The sequence below is a fragment of the Gallinula chloropus genome (assembly GCF_964237585.1).
Source record: "Gallinula chloropus genome assembly, chromosome: 31".
Taxonomy (NCBI): domain Eukaryota; kingdom Metazoa; phylum Chordata; class Aves; order Gruiformes; family Rallidae; genus Gallinula; species Gallinula chloropus.
In genome coordinates, this window is record NC_140116.1 from 288676 (window position 1) to 299698 (window position 11023).

The 11023-nt window shown below is 48.0% G+C and overlaps 1 protein-coding gene across 1 annotated transcript; it reads right to left on the reverse strand.

Moving 5' to 3' along the window:
* Positions 1-5353: 5353 nt before the first annotated feature.
* Positions 5354-10735, reverse strand: LOC311202693 (keratin, type II cytoskeletal 4-like; the record flags this gene model as incomplete). The annotated part of the gene is made up of 9 exons (XM_084277305.1): positions 5354-5820; positions 6361-6389; positions 6703-6923; positions 7216-7341; positions 7430-7594; positions 8159-8254; positions 8903-8963; positions 9286-9500; positions 10277-10735. 9 exons carry the CDS (start codon positions 10733-10735, stop codon positions 5354-5356), a joined length of 1839 nt encoding a protein of 612 aa, XP_084133431.1.
* Between the last annotated feature and the right edge of the window lie 288 nt (positions 10736-11023).

Here is an 11023-nt window from a genome sequence, read left to right on the forward strand (position 1 = left end):
TGAACCGAGCTGTGCTAAACAAGAGGGTGTTTCCAGGAAAAACCCAACCACAACCTGCGTTTCCCTGCAGAGAGAAAGGGAGGAATTGCTCCCTCTTCAAAGACACATCTCAGCAGTTCCTGCTCCTGCTCCACAAACCCACCCTGCCCCACGGCTCTGTCGTGGCACCGTCCAGCTCCTTGGGAGCTGACACAGACACCGAGGAGTTCACGCTCAACTGGCCAGTTGGTTTGCAGGGCTGGTTTGGGTTTGGGTTCCCTTCACTTACTCTAAGCAGACTTGCAGATCGTGTTGTCTGCGGTTGGGAGTTTCCTCGAGCCACCCCCATGACACAGGCCTAGAAAAGGTGAAGGGAAGGTAAATCTGCTGGGCGGTGGTTTAGGAGGGATCGGCCTTCTGAAAAGGATTTATTGATGTAGGAGGGAAATGAAATCTTGGGGGCAGTCACATCAGAATTTACCCAGATGCTCAGTTTGGCCACCAAACAGAAAAATTCACTTTGTTCCAGTGCAGCTGAGTTGAAGTAGCCAAAGAAAATGGATGGTTTTCCATTAAAATCACTGTAAAAGGAAACAAGTTTTATTAAGCAGAGGTGAAAAATAGCCAGGCCAATCTTATATTGCTTGAACCCAAGGAGGTGGAGAATTCTCAACCTACTTGTTGAGCCTGGACCACACGCCCAGAATATCTTGTTCCTACCCTGATCCGTCCCTTTTCAAATGAGACCTCTGACTAAAAGCCTCCCCCTCCCTCCCGTTAGTAATATCGACCACATCACAAGAAACAACTTGCTCGTGAATGTAATGTGGATCGTGGAGCCGTCTGGCTGCAAGGAATGTGTTCATAGGAGGAACTAATTACTGGCTAATTTCTTGCCCGTATTTATCCACAATCTGCTCTGTGGCAGGCTTTTGAGTATTGTCTGTTCCCACCTGCTCCTCAAAGTGTCGATCTGCTTCCCCGGGCTGCAGATACAGGGCTGAGAATGCAGCCTTGGATTTCTCCTCCGTGCAGCCACGAGCCACCTCACTTGGCTGCCTACCCCATGAGCTGGTGTTAGTAACAGTGTAGTAATGTTTATTGTAAATGTGCTCCTTAAAGGACAGAAAGCAACGTATCAGGGAGATGGCTGGGCCATCTCATTTGGTCCAATAAAACCACTCTGCTTTCTGGGTTCCATCCTGGGCAGAGAGCTTGAAAAGTGCATATCTACATTAAATAAGATAAAATAATAAAAAGAGAAGGAAGGCAGGAAGGCAGGGAGGCAGATCCCTGATAAAGATCCCCTGCGTTATAAATCTACATCTGCTTCATCAGACCACACAAAAGTGGCTTCTGTCCTCCAGGAAATCCTGAGCGAGTTAAACTTTAACACCTAGGATAAAAGCTGAAATTAAACAACTGGGTGGTTGGGGTTTTTTAAGGTGGGGATATTCCAAACCATATCTTTCTGATGTGGCTGGGACTTCCTGCTTTGCCTCTGTAAGGAAATCAGCACAGAATAAAGCAGAATTCCTTCTCCTACCTTATCAGCAAAGCAGGCAGATTTGGTCCTGAGATTTCTTATCTCTGTGTTTCATACTCGCAGATGATTCAGCCCCAGAGCTGCACCACTGCTGGGAGCATTCAGCTCTGCTGATGCTTTATCTGTTTTCACTGCTTGCAGAAGGAGTGGGACCAGGATCACCATCACCATGATTCATCCTGCAAGCTCCTCTGCAGCTGTAAACTCCAAACCTTCTGCACTCACCAGGGTTCCTGCAACTCAGACGTCTCCAAAACCAAACCCATGGTATGTACTGCCACATCGTGTACCAGGGCTCCACAGACTCGAGCAGCGACCGGGGGGGGTTCTTGGTCCAGCAAAGCTCTTCAGATTTCTTGCTGTTGCTACTGATCAAAGGCTGGGTGAGGACGAAACATTGGCAGCAGCAAATGCCAAAGCAAAGCCCCACTGTCCAGTGGAGAGTCTTTGGCTCCAGAGCCCATCTAGTGGCAGACCTCGAAACGATCCTTTATGCTGGGCATGGCTGGATGAAATGAATGTCTTTGAGCCTGCATGGGTTTGTTTGGCTGGTGGTAATTGTCTGGTTTTGACATGAAAAAAGCCATTATAGCAGCTATCTCACACGCTCTGAAAATAATGACAAGTGAAAAAGTTTCAGCCTTGGCTCAGAAAACATTTCCTTGTTTAATGTGTTCCACTGGGGTTAAGTACCAGTTGAAGTATTTGCTGTGAAGAGTGTTCTTTCCGCTGGTGGCTGTGGCTGTGCTATCTCTTCTGCCTCATACTGCAGAGATACACAGTGGACATGACTTTCTTGGAGAGGCCTTTCCCTCTTTTCCTGTAAGAGTCTCTGGTTATCTTTAACTGACAGAAAGTCCAGTTCCCCAACTTAAAACAACTGTTTGTTTAAGATAATTGCTGGTAGAAGAAGAGCAAAACTATGGTCAAAACAGCCCTCAAGATTTAAAAAAAATAAAAATGTGGGAATGAAAAATAGGAATCTCTTACCAGGAAACAACCCTGAGCTTGTAACACAAGCTTAGAGAATAGTTTGAAACCCATTTGAGATGGACCTTTTCCTTGCACTACTGTGACAAAATCCTAAGAGCCCATTTGGCTGTAGCCATAGAGAAAAAAATAAATGCAACCCTCATTTTCCTATTTGGTTTGCTAAAATTATAGCTGGGAATATTTGGGTGTTGGCTCAAACATGAGAGGAAAAGAGCTGCCCTGGTTTTGAAGAGGTAGTATCATCTTCCTTTCTTCTCTCTATTATTCAGTCCACCAAAAGATAATTATTGTCCCACTGAAATTAGGCAGCTGCCTACTGCTTCCTCAGCTGGGATGGGAGAAGTCACCCTTGCTAACATCAGGAAGCAACTTTAGACTCCCACCTGCAGTTCATCCCTAAAGGAAGAGAATGAGGCACTGGAGTGCAGGCAGGTTTGTGCCTTCTCTGGGGAAACCTTGGAGTCCCAACTTTAATGAAAGCTCTGGAAAATCTAGAACTTGCTGGGCTTTCATCCCTTTGAGGCCAGGAATGTCATGCAAAGCCAGTTTTTGTTTCTCCGGGTCACAGAGGGGGAGCAAGCAAGGGCAAGATGAACTGGTCAAGTCATCCAGCAGCAGCTGGTGAGGACTAAGCCCAGGTCCACCTCCTATTTTTCAAGCTACTGTCTTTTTTAGCAACAGCAGGCTGATGACTGATGACTCAGCAGGGACTTCAGGTCTCAGGTTTGCCTTCTTTCCAGATTCTATTTGCAAGTTCTGAAAGCATTAAGCTCAGATGCAAAATTACCCACCTAGGCAGGCTCTGTCCCATCTAATTGTAGCCACTTAGAAGTTACCTGAACTGCTGAGCTGGGTTTCCTCCTTTGAGAGAGGGGCTGGGGTGGAGGGCTGTCCACCTCACCCAACCAGAGCCTGACACGCAGATGGTCAAAGTCAGATGAAACAGTTTCTATTCAGCATAGAAATAGCATCTCACACCCTTCCCCAGAGGTGCTTATCTTCTTCCTTGTGTCAGTCTTTAATAGTCACTTTTTTTTTAGGTTGCAATTAGAATTGTGCGCTGTGAGAGCGGGGAGATTAGTGGTGCTGTGTGACCTGTAATTCCTCATGTTCTGGAGACAGGAAGAAATTCACGGTGATAATAACGTCTGCACATGCAGCAGGTGATGGGCAGGGTGTATCTGTCTGAGTACATGCAGGCGTCGTGCATGGTGATGTCTCCATTTGTGCTTAATACCCCTGCCCCGGGCTGCCGGCAGAGCCAGGAGAGATCTAATTGATGCCATCAGGAGTAGAGTTCAGGGCTTGATGCATTTCATGCTAAATTAGGCGCCTGTGTTTGGTCAGATGAATCACCCCATGGAAATGCTGGTTTCTTTCCATGAAATGAGCCCCCAGCAACCAGCTCACACACTGAGCCCGAAGGAGGAGGCTTCAAAACGAAGGCAAAGTCAATCCCACCCCGGTATGGCCAAGTGATCTCCTAACTTCTCCCTTTTAATTCAACAGGGTAAGTGACACGCTGTGTTGGCCCCAGTGTCACCGAGGATGAGGATCTGGTGCCTGAGATACCCTTGGCTCTGGCAGCGCATCTCCCCGATCGGAGCCGCTGAGCCCAGAGGGTCGACACTGGCATCTGCCTTCTGCTGCTGTGACATGGAGGGATCAAACACACACATGTTCTGAGGCTGCAGAGGGGAATGAAGCTACAGGCTGGTAAAGTCCTTGTAGAGGACATCAGGACTGATCTGTGGGTTTCTGGTAACCTTTGACATCAGTTGTTACCTGGGTTATAAAATTCTTACAGGTGATGTAATATAAGGAGGAAAGAAGACAAACAGCACTGGACTCTCCCAGCATCAGGATCCCACCATGTTCCTAACTGCCCAAAGACAAGCAGAAGATCTGTTTGGTTCTTTCTTTCCCCCATCCACTGAGAAAGAATCTTCACCCATTTTGTAATTTCTTCTCCCACCATCTATGGAAAAATTCAGAGAGGACACATGTACTTTCAATGCAGTTTATTGAAGGAGCAGTTTATTGAAAGCTGGGAAGCTTGAGCAGTGAAAGCAGCTCTGTGTGTGTGAGTACAAGATGTCAACTCAGAAGATTTTTTTGCACCTATAGCTTCCCTTGGCATTTTGGGGGTAGGGATAGGAGGGGGTGAGCTCTTCTAAAAATCAGCACGCTTTGAACTAGCCACCCCTAAACATGCAGAAGCAAATGAAAGCCCTACGTGTTCATCTGTAAGCAAATTCCACAGGAAGCCAATGGCTGCAGCGTAACTAGCAGGTGCTTTGAAAGGTGAAATTGCCTTATTAAACATTTAAGCTCAAATTTGCAGCTCAGGGTTTGTTCTTTAACATAAAAAAAAAAAAGGAGGGAAAGCAGGGGAAGCGTGCCCTTTGCTGGGCCTCCTGGGAAAGCTAAAGCATCACCCTCTTTTCTGAAATGCTTTGGGAGGAGCTGGAGAAAAAGAGGTGTCTGGTGAGGGAGAACATGGTTAATGAATCTGCTCGTTACGGGAAGAGCCGGAGAGAAAAGGCAGCGCAACAAGCAAACCCTTAAAGCTGGGAGAATCTAGAGAGTATCAACTCAGAGCAATAATACTGTGTGGAGCACCCGCTGGAGAAGCTTGCTATGGCTGTCTTTGGGGCTGGGGACGCTGAAAACATCACCTGGTTGGGTAGGTATCTGATGCTAATGAGGGTGGGAATGGGCTTGGTGACAAATGTGGGCAGAGACACTGTCCTGCATCACCTTGGTGGTAGGAAATGCAGGGCTAAGCCTTGCCCTCTGGCGTTGCTGGCCATGCCACCTCCGTGGCTGGTGGCCCTATGGGACGACGCATGGGTCCCTGACAACCCCGTAGTTCCCCACCACGCCGTTGTTGCACCCCACAACTTCAGGGCTGTTTGCAACAACCACGGGAGATCCCCCCAGCTGCCTGATGACACAGCCTTGGTTTCCAAAGCTGACCACCCCACCGGCTTGGCAAGCCCCCATCCTAGCATTCCCTGTGCTTATGACGGTGCGGGTTGGGTACCCCCCACTCCGGGAGCTGAATCCCCCATTCTTGCAGCTGACCCCTCCAGCTTGGCAATACACCTCTGGGACACATTGCTTGGCCACTGAGCTAATGACTCTCTTTGGGTGAATCCCAGCGCTCCGGGAGCTGAATCCTCCGTTCTGGGAGCTGTGCCGTCCAGACCGTCTTCCCAGGGAGCCGTAGCCACACGCGGCCCCGTTTGCAGCCAGCATCCCACAGTCATCAGGGATGTTGTAGCCACTGCTGACCACAGCTGCAAGACAAGACAGCCCATGGGATTAGTTATTTAGAGAGGAAAACTGGAAGACTCGCAAGGCAAGTTGTTTCATGAGTGACAGAACCAACCAAACCTGATTTCCTCTAGATTTGTCCAAGTATCTGAGCCCCTGCTCCTTCCAACTCCTCCCCCATGTCCCAACACATCCCCTCACAGATCCTCCTGGTTCCCACGTTGCTCATCTGGCTGGTGGCTTATTCTTTCCCAGGTTCAGAGCACCTCAGTGCACATCCTGACAGGTTTGCCAGGACAGCTTGCTCTTGCCTCCAGGAGTAGAAGAGTCAGGAATTTCATCTTCCCCCCAACTTCCATCTAAAAGCTGGTTTGGGGGGGGGGTTGGTTTTGTTGGGGTTTTTTTAATTCAGAGGTATTTCAGCTTTCTGGGATGAAACCTTCAAAACCTGGGCTGAAATGGGACAGGAAGGCAGAGGGAGCTGGGGCAGGTAATGCTGCTCCATAAACTGCCTTTCCTCAAACAAGAAACCTTCATGACTGAAAAATCTCTGGGTTACTTACACACGCTCACAGGGTTCCCCACACATATCCTGTTAGGAGAGAGAAAAGAAATACATGTTATCCTATTAACCAGTTGCATGCACATCTAGAATTCCAGTGTTACTCATAACTTCCAGCCATGCATCCAGCCCACTCAATCCCGTGTTGTAACACGTCTGACTATCCCTAGGACAGGAACAGTTTTTGCTGGCACAAGGGTGGCCTGTATGGCCTACAGCCATCTCTCCAGTCCCAGTTTCTGTGAGCCTGGGAGGATCCTGGAGCTGCAAAATTTGCTTGAGATCTGGAATGGTTCCGGACTCTGATACACAGGAGAAAAGGGACAAGGTCTCCATCACCCACCTGCTCTCTTCACCCTCCAGTAGAGTTTTGTATGTTGCAATCTCAATATCCAGTGCCAGTTTGACATTCAGCAGCTCCTGGTAATCCCGCAGCATGCAGGCCAGCTCATCCTTGGCCTTCTGAAGGGCATTCTGCAGCTCAACGTGCTTCTCCCGGGCATCTTTGAGAGCGCAGTCCCCACGCTGCTCAACATCACAGATGGAGGTTTGCAGACAGGAGACCTGTCAGAGGGGGAGACAGCAATGAGAGTGTTCTCAAGGCTTCATTTCCTAATTCCTGGATACTCTGGGTTTTGGTTAATCCACTTTTCCAATTGAAAACAAACAAAAAAACCCCAAACTAAACCCCACCAGCATCCCCTCTCTCTACCCACTTTTCAACTACACACTTTCCACCTACAGCCTAGAGCAGGTCTTTAATCCACTAAAGGCCAAGGTGTTATCTTCCCTCATATCTGAGCTGTCCTCTAAGACATTGCCCTTTCTGGAAACATCACCTCTGGGCCTCTCCTACCTGCTTCTTCACGTTCTCCAGCTCGCACTGCAGCTTCTGTATCATGCGGGTGAGCTCTGAGATCTCACACTTGTTGCTCTGCAGGTCGTCACAGTACTTGCCTCTCTTGTCCTGAAGCTCCTGAAACTGGAACCAAGAAAAAAAGACAACTGTAATTTTTGATCTGCAGCCTGTTAAGTTGCCAGGTTGCTTATTACCCAAGGTTGCTTCTTACTCTGGTTTGGTAGAAAGCATCAACTTCTTCTTTGCTCTTCTGAGCTATTTCTTGGTACCAGCATTCGACATTCTTGATGATGCTTTCCATGTCCAGGTCTCGGTTGTTGTCCATTTTCACAATGACTGAAGTGTCACATAGCTGGCGATCTACCTGAGCTCGTTCCTGCAGGTTGGGGAATGGCTTAGTCAGCTGTCAGCAGTACCCAGGCTTTGTAGAGAAGGAAGGGCTGGGGCAAAGAACTGCTCAGCTGATGGACAGAACAAGTCAAGAAATCCCTCCGTCAGCTCAGCAGAAAATCCTTCCTGCTGGATGAGTTGCCACATGTCAGCTGCTGACCTGCAGTGCTGACCTGCAGCAATTCTGTCCACATAAAGGGCAGGGAATTTGAGTGACTTAACCCTTGGTATCCTGTCATCTTCAGCTGCTTTACTGATGCTAATGACAGGATTAAGCTGGGAGTCTCTTTAGCACTAATCAGACAACTGCAATCCAGAGTAACTAGACAGACGCATCTCTTCAGGGGTAGAGTTAGGACGTGGCCAATTCTTACCTGAAGCTGTGTTAAGAAAGGGGGAACCACCCTGTCCCCAGCATAATCATGTTAATATCACATCAACTCCCATGCTTTCAATTATTCAGGGCTTGGGATGAGACATGTCCAAGAGGGGTTTCAAGATGAAGAAATTGGGAGCTGCTGAAGGATGAGACAGCACCAGAGGAACTCACCTCCTCAAACACACATTTCAACAACTCCAGCTGCCTCCGTAACAGATCCACCTTCACCTCCAGTTCTTCCTTGTTCAAAAAGATACAGTCTGCATCCTGAAAGAGAGGAGACACATTCCAGCCCAGTCTCGCTGGAAACCTTGGAGAAACAGAGGCAACACCAGTGAACCAGAAACGTGTTTCAACAAGATTTCAAGAGCAGAAAGGTGTGAGAGAGTGAGTCAAGATGCCCTGGTGTCTCCTAAAGGAAAACAAAACTATTCCAACATGACTTACAGGTATTAGTTTATTTATTACTCAGGACCTAGCTACAAATTCAGAATTGACTAATGAGTATTTAAACATCATTTTTTAATATTGTTCAAATGAGTTCTGCTTTTCTGATGTCCAAGCACAGGGGATGTGGAGAGACTGACAGAAACAATCAGTGTCTGAGACAGCAGGTATTCCAGAGTGACCTTTCCCACTCCATCCCCCTTCCTCAAGTACACCCTCACACTATGCTCCAAGAATGTGCTTGGGGTAACAGAATCTTGCTGTATGGCTGATGAGGTAAGCTTTGAAGATTCATCATTTTTACTTTCTACATGCACTTGTCTCTCTTTCTGATCCTGTGCCTCTTCATGGGCCTCTGTCCTTCTGCTCATTATAATGCTGGGCATTTGCTAATTACTTCAGGCAAGCATTACACCAAGTAAAATACCTATTGTAGGTAAAATGATTTGTGTATCTGGAGCTTCTCACCTTTTTGAGTGCCACGAACTCGTTCTCCACGGTTGTACGCCTGTTAATTTCCTCTTCATATCTGTTTGAAAAGGAGAAGAAAAGGGCAGATCCAAGCAATACTCTGAGGCACACAGACATTAACCACCCCATATAAATAGCAGCCTTCCCTGGTTCAGAGACTACCATCAGATGTTGCAAGATCAGCGTCTGGAGACCAGACATTAGAGCATCCCAAGATCAGAAGCTTCTTCAAGAACAACATTAACAATGCAAAGGGTTTGCAAGTGAGACAGAAGAATGTGATATCCCCAAGGGGGATGTGCCACTTCTCTGGGACCTGTTGCCTGGGATGAACCAAAAGAGAACAGAAAAGTCAACAGCAGAGATCTGAGGGTCCTTACTTGCACTTGAACTCCTCCACAAGCTGGCTTGTGGCACACTCTTCGCTGCCCAGCTTTTGCTTCTCACACAGCAAGCAGTCCAGACGTTTCCGCAGGTCACAGATGTAATTCTCAAAGTACAGTTCAAGGTTCTTCCCTTTCTTTGGTAGGACATACTGCTGCAGGAGGCCCCACTTGGTCTCCAGCACTTTGTTCTGCTGCTCCAGGAACCGGACCTGCAGACCCACAAACAGCAATTCTTCAAATACAGGGATGAATGTCATGACACCTGGTTGAACTGAAACCGCAGCTTTAAGAACAGGATTTTTGGGAAGTGAGAGGGGATGTGCCATGATGACCATGAAATTATCTGCCCCTATTTAGAAATCTAAAAGTCACATCTCTAAATCATTTAGGAACCTGAGTGTCACATGTCTAAATCTGCTTTCCTCACCAATGAATAGAAACAAAGCTCTTCTGATGACACTGAGATTGAGTGTCCAGAGGATGGAACCCGTTTGTCTCCAGTATTTTCTACAAAGCAACAGCTCAGACATCTAACATTCAGGTGCCTGAATCAAGATTAACCTCCTTTGCCTTCAGACACGTTTTGGGAACAATCCCTGTATCTAAAGATAAAGCAGGGAAAAGGGTCTAATACAGAATAGAGAGCTGAGCCCATCGGGGCTGTAAGTTCTAGCTGAGCTACAACAAGGCTGTGATGAGCAATCCAGCCATGAAACGAGGCTGCCCAGAGGAGGCACCTGCAGGTCCGTGGCCATGATGCAAACACCATCGGATGTTAGGACCTGGTGTGTGGCTGAAATGAGCCTTCCCCTGGTACTGAGGGTCTCACTCTGAACCAACGGGGCTCTGTGGGAATCTGGACCCTTGCATGGACCTATCTCAGCAGCCATGGCACGAGCTGGACAGGGGTTCTGGAGATGGCTGGTTGTGTTTTATGCTTCTCAAAGGAGTATGAGCAGGGAGCAGGTTTGGGGGTTACACTCACCTTGTCGATGAAGCAGGCAAATTGGGTGTTAAGGGTCTTGATCTGTTCCTTCTCCTGACAGCGGATTTCATGTTCCAGAGGGTCGACCCCAACACAGAGGGGCTTCAGAAGCCGTTCATCGATGCAGATACCTTGGATGCCATCAGCCTTGCGATCGGGGTAGCCTCTCACAATACTATATCCCCGGGGGCCACAAAGGCCAACCCTGCCTCCAACATTACCATAACCTACACCTCCGAAGCCAAAGTCTCCAAAACATCCAGTACCACAGACCCCGTTCACGTAGGAAATTCTCCTGTTTCCACCCAGGTTGCAGACGCTCCTGCTGCTGTAGGCACCAGCTCCACATCGGACAGGCTGGCAGGCAGAGGCAGCATAGCTTCGACCACAGATCTCCGAAGCCGAACTGAAGCCTCTTCGTCCCAGGACAGACCTCACTGTAGGCGCCTGTCTGCTCATCGTGGCTGATCTGAAGGTGGAATGTGAAAGTTCAGGGGAAGTTCTTCTGCAGGAGAGGAACAGCGATCCCGCTGAAGTGACACAGTGATGCTGCCCCTTATATACATTTGGGAAGCTGGCCTTGATAGGATCAGGACATTAATTTAAAGCGCTTAAGGGTTTGGTTTGCCTGGCAGCAATAAATGCTCCTCAAAATGCAAAACAGCCCAGCAAATACTAACTACTGAGGAAATAAAAAGGAATCTAAAAGTGCTCTGTTTGCAAGTTGGCTTAGAATATATTACAGTT